We start from the raw sequence: 15,409 nt of genomic DNA, 5'->3' as shown, positions 1-15,409 counted from the left end.
GAGCCTTCTTTGTTCTTGGTGTTGTTCACAGCTTTCACGTGGGTGTGAGTACTCCACACATCTAGTGAGCAGAAACTGGACCTTGGACATTTTAACAGGCATCAGTTCCGCATTTGTGTCTATGTGTAGTGTAAAGCTATATAAAACTACTTCTATAGATGTAAAGGCATTAATCTTTGATGCCTGACGTGTCTGTTCTGCTTCAGTGAAGTCGACTTTAAAGTGAGTGTTCTCTCTAAATGCACTTTAAACCACAGTGTCTATATTTTGTTTAATAATTGGGGGGATGCGGCTCCGCTCCTAATCTGTGGGCGGCACGTCGTGATGCACATCTCATGCATCTAACATTGCGGCATGATTTAGCGTGATTATGCAGCTTAGCCGGTGGAACATCGGGTGGTCAAATACGACCTAGTTTGAGGCTAAATCCTTGGAACGAGCGGAAGCGTTCCCACAGTTTCATCAGCTTTCGGAGAGCTTTGCCTCAGTGTCAGAGGTGGAAAATATTAATCTGCCGTATTTACCTTGGCCACTCTCCCAGTTGTCGGTCTGCGTTGCATTCAGATCCTCTGGTGGATGAGAATGAATTAAATCTCCGACTGAGCGTCCGTTACGTTGTCAGTTGACAGAGATAATAATAGTATCTGTATCCGGCTCCGTACCCGGACACTGCGTGAGAAATAAAACCAACATCTCTGTTCTGATTCTTCACATTACTCGTGGCACTTACACGGCTCACACACATGTAGTGAGCCATAGAACAGTCTAATAACTCTGGTGATCCTATCACTTATTATTAGACCTGCTTCATCACTGACACACAGTGAAACCAGCTCCCCACAGCGAACGAACCAAGCTCCAAGTTCGGTGCCTCTGTTTGCTGAGCCACAACCACCCGCTAACGCGCTAAGCTAATGACAGTACTGGAGCGAGTAGCCGCTAAGCGTTAGCGTTGTCAATGTGAGCATGTGTGGCTGCGCGCTCTCAGCCTCGTTTATGGTAAATGGCATGAGTGATTACCCAATAACCCGAGTTCTGTAAATGCTTTTCGCTTGATTTATTGATTACTTGACAAATGAAAAGTCATCATCGTTGAGGAGCTGCCAGAGCTGCTTTACAGTTGGCTGCAGGCGCTGTTTAATGCCTCAGCTCTGAGCGTGCAGCATTGTGAGCCCTCGGGACGTAAGAGGCACTTTAACATGGAACTAAATGGCCCAGTCACCTCTAATTGAATTCCTTTCAATCTTTCATTTGTTTTAAAATGAGGCGCCGGCGTCACAGATTCATTCCCCTCCGTCCCCCTCTTTCCACCACACAAGCAGTGGCTGTTGTTTCCCAGGGATTTTGTGTTTTTTTTATAATATGACGTGGTCTGAAGCAGCCGCAGCACTCTTCTTAAAAGCATGAGGCAGATGGAGATGAAGGGGATCTGGGATCAGTTCGGTAAAGTGCATTTGATCATGCTGCATGTGTCCGGGGACGAATTAGTTTGTTGGTCCAACATTTAAGCTGCACCACGTAATGCATAGCGTGAACGTTTGTGCAGATCCGCTCCGTTTTTGGTCCCTGGACGGTTCCTCTTGTTCTCGCAGACGTTTGCTGAGCGCTGGCTGGATTACGCTGTCGGAGCTGCTTCAACGCGTTATATATATGGAGCCAAGCAGGGAATGCCTTGACTCACAGCCTGGAGGCCGCTGTGCTCCTGTGACGTCTCCTACTACTACTTACTATTAAGCCTTTTTCTTTCTTTATGTACGAGCTCGCAAAGCTTCAGTAGGGTTTATTGGCAAGCGTTTAGTGAGAAAGCGGCCGTCGCTCCGACGGCTCCCAATCCTGTGACTCACAACCAACACGAATCAGTCCAACAAGCGAGCGATCACATTTCGGGCTCTTGTCACGCTGCCATCCTTCTCCGTCTGATGTTCGCATAGGATTTTTTTTTTTTGTCTCAAATGGTCTCGGTTTCTCTTCCTCCGGGCCGTCGTGCCTCTCCTCCGTCTCTCCTCCTTTCATCCGTCAGAGCATCCTTTGTGCGCGCCGATACGTATTTGAATTGAGTGCCTTTTCTTTCTTCCTCACTACGCGCTGTCACAATCCCATGCTTGGATTGCTTCCATTCAGGGGGAATTATGGATTGCTAAGTGTGTGTGTACAAGCGAGAGACAGAAAAAAAATCCTTGGCTGCACTTTCATGGAAATAGTTCATATGCGCCTGCATTCCTACTTCAAAAGGATCTTTGTGCCCCGGCATAAATGCACGCTTCAGAGTATTTATTTGGATCACTTGACCCTTGAGCGGTGTGCGTGTTTCTCCTAATTACGCCGACATTACGCTGTCTGCTCTTATTTTTGGTCCAAATTGCCTTTTTTCATGGCCCTCACTCACCAGGTGCCTGCCTCCAAAAAGGTCACATCATCATCAGCAGCATTACCACAAAACCCAGCTAAACACAAAATAAATAATAAATGGCACAAACTGTTACCGGGCCTGCCTGCCTGACGTCACAGGCGCCGGCAGCCAATCCTCAGCGGGGGGGCGTGGCCTGCGCTCGCTGCGTGCCTGCTCCCAGCTCCTTGTGTATATTCTGAATGAACGCTTGGCCTGCGTGCTGCTCCGCTCCGCTCCGCTCACAGCTCCGGCTGCATCCGACTGGAGGCTCGGCCCAGTGGGAGTCGCCGCGCGCCACGTCGCCGGTGCCTTTGGAAGAGGCGGCGGGTGGGGGGGGTCGCTTGCAGAGAGGGGAGGTCAGTCAGGCAGCGGTTGATGGGGGGAGAGCGAGACAGGAGGCAGTTTTCAGCCCTTCTGCATCTTTCATGAGGGGATCCTCCGTCACCGAGGCGCCTGGAAGGACTGAGAGACAGAGTTGGTCCTGAGGTGTGCGTTGCTCACACAGTGGCATTTAGAGCAGGAACGAAGCAGGAGGAGTGACACGGAGCCGGGCTCTGCACTTTACAGACTGTGGTACCTGTGGGTGAGAGCCCCCGATGGACAGAACGCGAGCCTGAGCTCGGTGCATGAGGGAAGAGAGAGAGGGCACCGCCGCTGGCTGCCGAGGGACCTGGACCCGGGTCCTCGGTGCATGAGGTGACCCCGGTTCTGCAAAACTGGAAGAACCCGCGTGACGACAAGGACAGAACCGTCTGTGCATGAGCGGCCGGTGGGACTGACGCTCGAACCAACGTCTGCCACACGGGGCCGAGCCCCGGCCTGCAGGGATGTCCTCCAACGAGCTCAGCGTGGAGATGGACTCCTGCATCCGGACCTTCAAGGAGCACATGCACCTGGAGCTGGAGCCCCCCAGGGTGCCGGGCGTGGGGGGGGGGAGGCGGGGCGCCACCTCGCCCAAGCTGTCGCCCAGGAGCTCCCCGCGCCTCTTCCGCAAGCTGATGGTCAACAAGAGCATCCGGCAGAGGCGGCGCTTCACGGTGGCCCACACCTGGTGAGGCCTGTGTGTGTGTGTGTGTGGGGGGGGGGGGCAGTAGATAGAAGATGAGGAGGGAGAGGGTGAGCGCTGGGGACGAGTGGAGGAAAAGCCGTGCAGATGTTGAACTGAAGCGCTCCATTGTGCAACCGGAGCAATGTTTGCGGTTGTGCGAGTTGTGTCACGGTGCGCGGGGTCAACAGTGTGACCGGGTGAGGGTGCGTGCGTGCGTGCGCGCGTGCGTGCGTGCGTGCGTGCGTGCGCAGACGCAGGCGGCGCTGGCTGCGTTACACAACCCGCTGCTTCTTAACCTTCTGCAGCTCACAACCCAACGAACGCCCGCGCTCGCTGGGAATTCGCTTGCGTCATTCACCCTGATATTGTTTCCTGTTTATTTCATAGAAGAAGCTCAGAGGCATCGGTCAGGTTTCAGTAAAATAATATAATAACCGTTAAAAAGCCCAAGATTCAGTCTTTGCTTTGTTTTGGTTTTGCCCTTCACGGCCTCCTTATCGTTTTTTTAATGTGAATTTGGGGCTTTGTTGTTATGCAATGTTTGGATTAGAGGCGAAGAAAAGAGCTGCTGTGATTCGTCTGCAGACGCTACAAGGTGACTCCTGCCCCTGATTAGGAGCGGTGGAAGGAAAAGGAGCTCCTTCTCCTTCATATGTAGGACCACACACACGTGACAGCCCTACAGTCTGCAGTCTTCATGCATTTTTACTGTGATGTGATGAAGCCTGTGGCCGCTTGATTGGGAGTTTAGATATGAATTTGCCCGAGTGCTGCTCGTACGGTGCCAATGAGCAGAGATTAGTCTGTTTCTACTGGGGAGATTTATTTTCTAACATATATAAATACTAATATATATATATATATATATATATATATATATATACGTATGTGGTATTAGTGCTGTTATTTGGAGCTGATGCTCTCTCTCCCGCCTGTCTGTCTGCCTGTCTGTCTGTCTGTCTGTCTGTCTGTCTGTCTGTCTCTCGCCCTCTTGCTGTGTCTCTGAGCGGAGGTCTCGTGGGGGTTGGGTGGGTCCCGGTTGTGAAAGCGTGGCGAAGAGCAACGGTTGCTTCATTTAGAGATAATTACAGATGGCAGCGGTGTCCCGGCCTTGTTTGTCTCGATGAGTGCGCGTTGCCTGGGCTGGATCCAGGGGCTCGACAGCGGCCGTTACAGCCCTTAACTGCCATCATCAGCTATCGTGTGGATTCACGCCTGTCGTCTGTGTGCGCTCACCTGCTGCGAGCGCCGTGTAACGACAGGTGAAATGTTAAACGTGGATGTGGGCGAGGCTCTCACATTCACACTGACTACAGTCACAGCATTTATTGAGGTTATATGGCTAAAGAGGATGTTTCACGGTTTTTATAGGCCTTCAGTAGTTTTACAATACAGAGAAAAAGAATCATCTGGACCATAACAGTAATTACTGCAGTCTTTGCTTCATCCCATGCCATTAAACACTCTGTACTGCTCCCAGAAACATCCTCATCCCTTTTAGCCTCAGAAACAAAATAATCGCCCTTCCTGGAAATCCTTCAGAGCATTACTCACCACGCGGGTCTGGCCTGATTGTCTCCACACCTGTGCTGGACCTTGGCACAGGATGATGGACGACTGGGCCGGGCCGGGCCGGGCCGGGCCGGGCCAGGTGGCGCTGCCGCATGAATGAAATAGGAGCCGCTGCAGCTTTGGCAGCGCTTTAATGGTTGACGGAGTGATATTAGGCTTGTTGTCAACAAGGTTTCAAGTGAAGGGAAAGTGTTGCTGCGTAACGGCCTAATGACTGAACTCTTGTCTGATCAGTTATTATTTTGAACCTGGCTGCCGCTGATGGAAGCATCATTTGGCCGCGCCGTGAGCGAGCGGCTGGCGAACTCCTGACCCGCTGGCGCTCACACAATGACGCCTCTGTTCCTCCTTGCTCCGTCTCTCTCTTTTGCAGCCTCTCCTCTCATCCCGTTGCGTGTCTGGCCTCTTCCCTCCTTTTTTTACTTTTCTAGACATGCTCTCGGTTTCGCTCCGCCGTCTCTCTCTCTCTCTCTCTCTCTCTCTCTCTCGCTCGCTCGCTCGCTCGCCCTCCGAGGCACCGCGTGACGTAAATGTTTGATGGCTGGCTGAGGCGTGCGACCGCGCCGCTGTGCGCTTACACACAAAGCGCATTAGGGGAACGTGGACGGAGAAGAGACGCGGAGGCACAAACAAAGCCATGCGTGTGATGAACACGTTCATGCTAAACTTGACTGAGAGACGGGGGCAGGAGCACACCAACAGTTTGTCTATATAGAGTCTGGCAGAGATAAAGTCCAGTGGCGTCAGCCCAACGAACACAAACACACTGGGCTATTTACTGTAGCTGGAATGTCCACCTACATATCCATCACCCAGCTCTGCTCCGTCCAGCAGCCGTCTCCTATCGATCGCTCCTGTCTGTGATTCACCCATTATCCTCACTCGGACGTCAGGGGCTGCACCCCCCGTTTGGCACCTGCTGTCAGCACGGTGACGGCCGGGGGGGGGGCGTTGGGGGGACGATGGCCACCGGGACCCAAGCTGCTGCAGCTGGGCCGTGAACGAAGGCTGGAATCACCTGGAGCAGAGCACACAGTCACAAAGGCTCTGACTCAGAAACGCTGCGTCCCATTTCTTCACTTTACTGTCATAAATACATAAAAAAGGCCTAAAGATAAAAACTCGTGAGTATTGAAAGCAGGACACGCCAGCTGGGAATGACTTGCAATGAAGGCATTGATGGACTTGAGCAGTTCACTCAGTGCCCACTTTATTAGGTACCTGAAAAAATCCAATAGTTCAACTTCATAACTCTAAGCTGTGATAAGGTTTATTAGCAGGTGAATGCTAACATCTGGTTGTATCACAGCCCAGTTCTTCATTTTACATCTGAGGTTTCTATCTATTTAGTGATTCCTTCGCTGCCTCTAAAAGCATCACACTGTAGATGTCTCTCTGTCTGAATGCACAGCTTTGTAACGTCACCTACGTTTGTCCGGCCCACAAACGCTCCGATTGGCTCCTTTTCTCCTTCGCCAGCAACAAAACAGCCATTCACGAGCGCAGCAATAGTCCTGGAGTCACTGGTGAACTTAGTGATGTGGGCGGTGAGTCAGAGGTCTGGAATTAGGCTACCTCTCCTCATCTTCCTCCTCCTCCTCCTCTTCATTTGCTCACGCTGAATGACTTGGTTGAACGGCCTCTCTCTCTCCCTCTCTCTCTCTCTCTCTCTCTCTCTCTCTCTCTCTCTTTCCCATTTCCTTGTACGAAACCAGCCAAGCAGAACGTCTACTATTTCGGATGGATGAAGGAGTATGATGACACAGGCTGGTGTGTGTGTGTGCGTGTGTGTGTGTGTGTGTGTGGGGGGGGGGGGGGGGGTGTTACCATGTCTGTGTGTGATTATGACCAGGATTCAAGGGAAGAAGACTGTGGCGCGAGCTTTCGCATATTGGCTCGTCATGACGGGCAGAATGAATTCTTAAATCACTCATTATAATTTCATAACTGCTTATAAATTCATTTTCCAAACTTTCCAGGCTCTGGGGTTTCGTCTACATCTGCTCCTGATGATGCTCTAACTGGGAACATGAGGGATTGACAGATTCCACGTTGGGAGCCACACGCACAATAACTGCCAGATGTTCATGACGTTTCTAAGCTCCTTGACAGCATCACAGACGTCGGCCTTGTGACCTGGTGCTGGTTGCTTCAAGCAGCTGTAAAGACTGCAAACTATAGTCTCTTTGAATTAGCAGCTGCTCAAGTCAATTACTGTTCCTATCACTGTTGCCCCATTTGTACCTAAATACATATGAATTTCATGATTTAAATTGTGTCCACTGGAAAAGCGAAATAATTTACTCATGCTTAAAATCAGTAATTTACCCAATGACCTGCATCGTTATGATCATCCAGTAAATGCATAGGGTTCGTGGGCGACCTGCTCAGACCTGTGCACCAGCATTTGATGGATCGTGATGCTGGGGGCTCTGGTCCTGGGGTCTCTGGAAAACATGTGGCCTTTACCTCCAGCGCTCAGGAAAGAGTGGAAAATCCATTTGTCTTCATTAAACCCACTGCTCATCCCCCTCTCGCTCTTCTGCCCCTCCAAACCCCCCGCTCATCCTTTTAGAACCCCATCGATAACATTCGTAATGAAACGTAGACGCACGGCTCCTAATGTATAATTTGCCGACATCCTCGTCTGTTTGTGTGGTGATTAAGCCCAAATCAATGCTGTGGGACTAGAAAATTAAACCCCTCCTTTCCATCTTTGTGAGCGTTTAGATTATATTTGTTAGGAGAATTTTGGCCACTATTGATTTGTCCTTTGTGCAGACAGATAATTGCCCCTATTAGCAGCAGGGAATGAAACCTGGACGTGGCCGCGGAGTCGAGGTCGTGTTTACTGCGCATTTGAGTCTCGAATGTGCGACTGCGCAGCCATTTGTGAGGTTACAACTTCTTTATTCAACTTGGAGAGAAAACACACAGCTGTGGCATTGACCTCTGAGTCATCACCTCTGTATCGCTGCTTGTGCATGTGAAGCAGCAGCAGCTGTGTGCTGCTCTGTTCACGGATTCACTAATAGGAAAAGCTGTAAAGCCTCATTTCTGCGGGCGGAAGTGAGCAGAATGCGACGCAGCCTTTCGCCTCCTTTGTCTGGCCTTAAGAAAAGAGCAGCGATTATTCCCCACTTGATTGCTGTCAGTCACGCGCCTGAAAGCAGACGTGGCAGCATCCCGTTTATTTTTCCGACGCTAACGATGTGCAGCATGGCAGAAGCGAGGCGTCCCGAGCTGTCGTCTGTTCGTCCAGCAGCTTTGCAGGAAGCTGCATTCGGTTAAAAGGTGAAGTCTTTGCTGGAACGTTCCTGAAAGCGATGTTGATTTAAGCTTCATGGTCATTTTGGAAGCTGCTGATTGAGGTTCTTGATTGTTACACATTATATTGAAGTATGACCCCTGGAGTCATGCTTTTTTTTATCAAAATAAAACAAAGTTTTCATCTACTAATCAGGTTTTTCCAAATGGAAAGTTGTGCAAATGTGAATAATTTAATTCTGGATGACAAAATATCTGAGGTTTCACCTTCAGACGACCTTTGTTAGTTTTTTTGAGTTCTTGTCCTCCCTGAGTGTTTGCAGACTGACACATTGTCTTTACAGTGTAAATCATGAGCGCCCTCATTAAAGCGAAGAGGAGCTGCTCAGGACCGGTGATGAAGTGGTGATTGTTTTAGGAACGCTTGCGTCCCCGTGACGCCACCTGCTGTGTCTTCCTGCTCGTCCGTCTCATGACGAGCCGATTCGCCGTCCGTCAGTATCACTTCATTGTCTCTCCAGCCGGGCTTGTTTAGTTACTGCCATGTTGATTAATCCGCACACCAGCTGCGAGAAGCCTTTTCCTTCACTGCTCTGGTTTCCTTAACGACCCCGTTTCCCCACTACGAGTATGTGAGTGGATAGAATGCCAATTTATTGATGGTACAGGCCTTGAATGCGCTTTATTAACCCCATGAGAAAAGGTTGATGTTGTTTTATTCAGATTTGCTTTTTTGGGATTCATTTTGTCATAGAGGGCAGAACAGCTGCCTTTGGAGGTTTAACAGTGGAATCTGTTTCCATGGCTGATAAATAGAACTAGTTTAATGTCTTAGAATAACGGTCCAGATGTTTATTTGTGTTATTATCCAGTTTCAGTGGACTGTTGTGGGGAGGATGGCTTTGCTGGCTGCTGATTGATCGGTCGGCCTGCATCTGTTTGGGTGATGAAATGTAATATGCATGATAGGCTGTCCATCAGCATGGACTGATTAGCATGAAAGCTCTGGTTTGTCATGTAGCACTGAGTAAACATCAGACTGGGTTTAGTCCAGCTGGGTTGGAGTTAGCTTGAATGTGTCTGAGCGATCACGGATCTGATCTGAGGCAGCTCTGTACAAGCAGGAGCAGCTTTCTGTCTGTTTAGTCCCCCGCTCTGACGGACAATTCACAACTCTGTAGCGTGAGACATGGGGAAACATTCCAGAGGCGCAGTGGAAACACACGCACACAAACACGCTGCTGTGGAGGCTCTGCACACGGAGCCCGACGCGCACACGCCAACACGCCACACGCTGAGATCTAGAGATTTGAAAAATATATGTAACGGAACCTGGCAGCGAAGTTAATGAGGAGCATGTTCGGCTGCACCAGCACCATCACCGGCACCAGCACTGGCAACAGCTCCGGCAACAGCACACACCTGCCTTTAATTGGCCCAACAAAAGCGGTGGCTGCACTGATATTTGGTAGCATGTGACCCAGTTCTCTGCAAAGCCATGTCCATCTCCGTTTCTTTTGCTTTGCCTCTGTTTTGCAGGTAAAGCCACTTACAGCTTCTTAAAGCGAGTGAGGGTGTGGTTTTAAGGGGTTTCCTGCAGGATGAATAGATGTTGTGCTCAAGGCCTTTCGTGCGACTCGCTGCGGTCGTCTAATCCTGGCGCGTGCAGCTGTTCCTGCGTCTCTGTCTTTTCGGCCTTCTCGCCTTGTTCACTTCTCATTAGCTCAGTGGCTGCAGGTCCACCAGGAGTCCTCCCTCTCTCTGCTCTCATACATAACCTTTCAGAATAATCCGGGAGGTGCCGAGCTGCGAGCCAACGAGCCTGGCATTTGAAGGTCAGTCGTACAGAACCGCAGCGGAGCCGTGAACCGCTGATCAGATTACAGAGCAGAGGACAAAAGCAATTATCGCAAACATTCTTTTACGCGCGGGGGGAAACCTGTGGACGCGCCTCCGCTGTGAAGCCGGGATAAAACGTCCACAGCAAAACATTTTTATTTGTTGACTTTCAAACTCGCTTATAAGAAGATTAGCCGTTGTTGTGGGACGCGTCTTAATTGAGTCTCTCGCAGCGTAGTGAAGAGACGTGTCGTCCTCTCGTTAGCTGCAGCTTCACTGTGACCACATGAAAGCTGACATTTACTCTATCGACACGTTGTTTTAAGGACTGAAAGATGTTTGTGAACAACACGCAAAGGAAATGGTGTGGTGCTTTTTCAGATGAAGCACGAAACAGTCGGAGCTTCAGGAGTTTTTCGTTCTAAAGGCACTGAAACAAAACAAGGTGAATTCACTTTGCTGGACGAGCCAAACGCCGACTTCACGCCGACTTCACGCCGACTTCACGCTGACTTCACGTTGAGCCCGGTGGGTCTGGTCACAAGCGGAACACGAGCTCTCGGAGGTTCCAGCACGACGCAGCTCGTGTGATGATCGAGTCTCTGCTCCTCGCTCAGACTGAAGCTTCTCCACTGAGCGTGTTGGCACCAGAGGAAGCGACAGTCGTAAGGAAGTTGTGGCAGGTCCGGGTCCGTGTGTGGGTGCGAGTGTAAAACCAGGATGATAATGTCAGAAGCTGCCGATGCTCGGCTTTTACTCCTGCACTGTAACGAGTTGAAACGGAGCAAATATATCAATGTGAAGGAAGAAAATAGAGCAGTACTGAGTTTCTTTGTTTTAGTGGGTGACGCGATGGAACCACTCCTGTATAAATGCTGTACTGTAGGTGGTCATGTAGTGTTTGGAGCAGCAGGAGGACGTCTCCATCGGTCGGATCACATTCAGCTACAGCAGCCGTCAGCCACAAAAACTGCAGGAAGCTGCCGCTGTATCCAGAGGTCTAACATCAAGATCATTGTGTTAAACCGGACCCCACTGCTTCCACAATCCAAGCAAGACATTGAAGAGATGGCAGGAAACGCAGGCATCAAGCCAATAAGACTCACACACAACCCGCCGCCAAGGCGCGAATCTTCCGTTTAACACGCTTTATTTCGAGCCTGGAAGAGAGGGGAGGATGCTCTGGGGTCCTTGAACAGAGGGGAGGATGCTCTGGGGTCCAGGGGTCCGGACCCCGGCCGCACGCTGACTCCGTCTCTCTGTCCCCTCACTTCCTGTCACCTCTCCACTTCTGCTGTCTAAATATGGAACACATACAACCCCCCGCCTGAAATGAAAGACATAAGAGTGCAAGAGAGATTTCCGGTTTACTCTGGTGCTGATGCTGACGTTTCTGCGTTCAGCGCTCTCCATCGAGGCTGAGTTTTAACGGTTTAACAGGCTGCTGTTAACCGTCGCCTGCGCGTCCCTAACGTGATGAGGCTCACGCGTGAGAGTCCGAGCGCTTCGCCGCCACTGACTCACATAATTAAAGCTCTTCTGGCTTCCTGCCCCCCCCCCCACCCCCTCTGCGCTCATTCCTTGTGACACTCCTCCTCCGCTCCTGTCTGTTCTGCTTATGCACGCTGCTCCCGCTACTTTCTCGCCGGCCGACTCCCTTGCTCTTGTTCTGCTGTTCATGTGTCACGGGCGGCAGAACGCGGCCTGCATTGTAGTCATCACTAATTCAGAGCAAACGTGGGCTGTCACCCCCCCCCCCATCTCCGATGCATGATGCATTATTCACACGTCTTTGCAAATATTTTTCTAATTGCTGGCACGTCATATCCAAAATTATTAATTAAAGTCATTCTTTCATTTTTAAATTGAACAGAGAGGAAATAAAACCTTCCTCCGCTCTTCAACCTGCGCTCAGACTCGTGGAGCTGAGGTGGAGGTGATTGCCACTCACTCAAACACATTACTGTACAGTACCTGCTGCTGCTTTGCCGGAGACGAGAGCACATTTCACGTAATCGCCCTCGTTGCTTCCTTCCACTTTCTACCTTCGGCTCTCTGCAACAATGGGCTTCATTCGCGCCTTTCACGCCCATCTGTCAACGCGCTGCATTTGCTCCAACGCCTCATCGACTCCGTGTCGCACGTGCCGCCTTATAACAGTTATCTTAATTGAAATCAATAGAGGGATATAGAACTGAGTGTAGCCAGGAGGCACTGGGTGGCGGCGGCCAATGCGTCTCCTCGGCTGCTGGCCTGCCGCGCTCACAGTGTTACGCCCCAAAGATGAGTCCATCTCATGAAAACCACCTGTAATTATAATCGTGAGAGAGGAAGAAACGTGCTCGGGCTCTCGCTGTTATCGCGCCCGAAGCCTCTTGGCACTTGTTTTTGCGCAGCCTTTGATAGCTGACAGGAGAGACAGACAGGAAAGATGGAAGGGAGGCGTGATGACATGTGACAAAGGTTGCATGCCAGATTTGCGGGTACACAGCATGCGCCTGAGTCATCTGAGCCACCGCGACGCCACCAAACCCCACCATCCTCAGCAGCTCCGAGATCTGATCGGATCGGAGATAGAATCCGACACAAAATTCATTTTACTTATTGGAGACACTGGGATTTTTCTTTCTTTTCCAGCATTTTCAGTGTAAATGCAATATATGGTGTTTCTCCTGTACTGAATCACGGTCATTGCATTCCAGCACACATGCTCTGTACCAGCGTCTAATGGCTCGGCTTGATTTGCTTTCCCTTTATTTGACTTGCAAATGACTCATTCCCTCCGTCTTCACTGCTCGATAGTGTTTACAGTCCCATTACTCTGAACATATTCTCCATCCTTCTTGATCCTTGTGTCCTTTACCTCATAATAGTCTCTTTGTGTGGACATTTGCCTGATTTATTACAATTACACTCTGAGGAGTATTAGATCACTAGAAATCACGGGGCATCAGCTCAGATTTTCTCGTAGCACGACTCGCTGTCATCTTGTCAAATAGCGAAGCTAAGCAAGCGCAAACATTTTACCGTAGAGCAACATTTAACTGGGTCATTACAGGAAGGCACCAAATTGACATGTGTGAAATGAAGTATATAATCCCTTCCTGTAGGTGTGACATTGATGTTGATTAGATTTTTTTTTGGTGCTTTCAACAAAGACGTAGACAGATGCAGCTTGAAATAGCGTTGAATGAAGTGATGGCTTGAGGAAAGCGAAGCTCTAACTCACTGAGGAGAGAGGCCGGTGGTTTTGGTTTTATTCTCCTCCTTAGTTTGGCTTTTACAGATGGAAAATTAAGTGGAGCTTTTGTCTCACCCTCTATATGCTCGTGGGGGTCTTTAAAAGCCATTTGCACTCGCTGCGCAGTTTTAAACGGAGTCCACTTCCCTCAGAGAATGAGGTGGAAACATGCAGACTGGGAGGTAGAAGCGCAACTGGGATGTGTAACTGTAACTCCTGCAATCCTGCCTTCAATGCATTTCATTTACAAACAACAGCTGATTCTCATCATAACGAGCTGCCGTCTTAGTCCTGCGTGTTCCTATTACCTATTACATGCAGCTGCTAAAAGGCTCTGTCGCTCAGTTTCACCAGTAATCAGGCTCCCCAGCCGCTGGTAATCTGTCACACTTTGTGTTTTTGCATAGGATGGAGTGAATTTGCATCCTGTCAGCATTGACGCACGATGCTGATGGGATTTGGCTGATGTGAAGTCATGGGTGGTGCAGCATTACCAGCAGGAGGTGTGTGAGTCTGTGTAGAGGCAACACATGCACACGAACCTGTGTTTTCCCCTGTGACAAACCGTGAGGAATCCTCCAACCTCTTCTGACTATTGATTCATCAGGATCAGTAACTGCAGATGTAGATCCTCAGTTGATTAGTTGAGAATCACATATTATTTGTAGTTTGATAACACGTCAAGGAATCTGGGCTCTCTACCTTCAGGAACATATATAGCTGAACGGGTAATAAAATATGTTGAGGCGACTATATAGCTAAATCAAGGCTGTACATCCTGTCAATCTGAACAACACATTTGCAAACAGAAAAAAATGATGTCGCTGCTTCATCTCCGCATACGACCGTTCTCCTCCAGCAAAAGCGCGGACACGCAGCAGCCTCCTCAGCCACCAGCCCGTGCTGTCACCCAGCGTGACAGATGAATTGTAAGCAGCCAGGCGGTGACGTGTGGTCACCAAGGAGTCTGGCAGTGACAAGGTGAAGGTGAGGGGGCGACGGCTGCGGCTCCGTCCACGGCCGCCTCCCGGATAATCTCTGAACGCCACCACTGTGTGTGTGCGTGTGCGTGTTTGGGGGGGTGCTTTGTTTACTCGGGCAACAGATGTGTGTGTATGTACAATGATAAAATGCCAAGGGTGGGACTTTTTCTTTTTTATTCTGTCCAGAGAGGCAGCCACTGCTGCGTTGCCATGGTAACGAGAGGAGCAGGATCCATGGCTTTTAGAGTTGGTGTGCATGGTGATGGGGTTGAGATGGAGGGAGGTAACAGGTGTGTGTTGTGATAGCGGGTTGTGGTGGTTAATTTAATTGGAATCTTGGTCTTTGCAATAAGGAAATGCGTGATTGATTTAATTGACTTCATGTGCGTGTGTGACCGTGTGTCCTCCTGTTGGGGGCCCTTTAAGTGTGTTAGCTCCACTCAGCTTTTTACTTTACGAGCGTCTCGTTTAGGTGGAAGCGCTGCTTTACTCCAACGTGTCGTTGCTCCACACCTCCAACAGGAAGCAGCGATTATGCTCACAGCCCACAATATCAGCTGCGACTTCAAGTTGAGTCATGGATGTTTAGAAGTGAAGTCACTGGTCAGTCAGGACTGAACCCACAAACATGCTGCTGCAAAGTGAGGCCACTAATTGAAAATTAATTGGAAGAAAACCAAACATACACAGTGTAACGCTAAGTTAATCATTTTCTTGTCACTCTCTCTCTCTCTCTCACACACACACACACACACACACACAAACACACACACGCACGCAGAGAGATAATTTCCTGCCCTTCTTCAATAGCAATCTTCTGACTCTTTGATCATCAGAGGAAATTGAATTGGGTTTACGTGGTTCCTACGTGTTCCTCATGTCGAGGCGATAGACCTAGTTCTGGTTCCAAGGTTTCTGTAAAAGCAGTATGTTCTCTTTTTAACACATGTTGCATGGATTTAAACACAAATGTATGCAAGAGCAATTTTCATTTGCTTAACCAGTTGGTTCTTCTAACTGATACCTGACAACAAGGGAATCTCCACCAACCATTATCCAAACCGCCGTCC

The 15,409-nt window shown here is 49.7% G+C and overlaps 1 protein-coding gene across 3 annotated transcripts in view; it reads left to right on the top strand.

Moving 5' to 3' along the window:
- pde4ba (phosphodiesterase 4B, cAMP-specific a) overlaps nt 1–15,409 on the top strand; it is an 83,266-nt gene that overhangs the window by 18,892 nt on the left and 48,965 nt on the right. The window contains exon 1 of one of the 3 annotated variants that reach the window (XM_029146582.3): nt 2,740–3,440. The exons of the other annotated variants lie outside the window; for them this stretch is intronic. Coding sequence (XP_029002415.1) covers nt 3,217–3,440 — 224 coding nt within the window. The 5' untranslated portion in view covers nt 2,740–3,216. Of the gene's footprint in view, nt 1–2,739; nt 3,441–15,409 lie in introns of those variants that run through there. 3 annotated transcript variants of the gene reach the window in all.

Source organism: Betta splendens, chromosome 4 (assembly GCF_900634795.4).
Source record: "Betta splendens chromosome 4, fBetSpl5.4, whole genome shotgun sequence".
NCBI lineage: Eukaryota > Metazoa > Chordata > Actinopteri > Anabantiformes > Osphronemidae > Betta > Betta splendens.
This window is presented reverse-complemented; position numbering and strand designations above follow the sequence as displayed.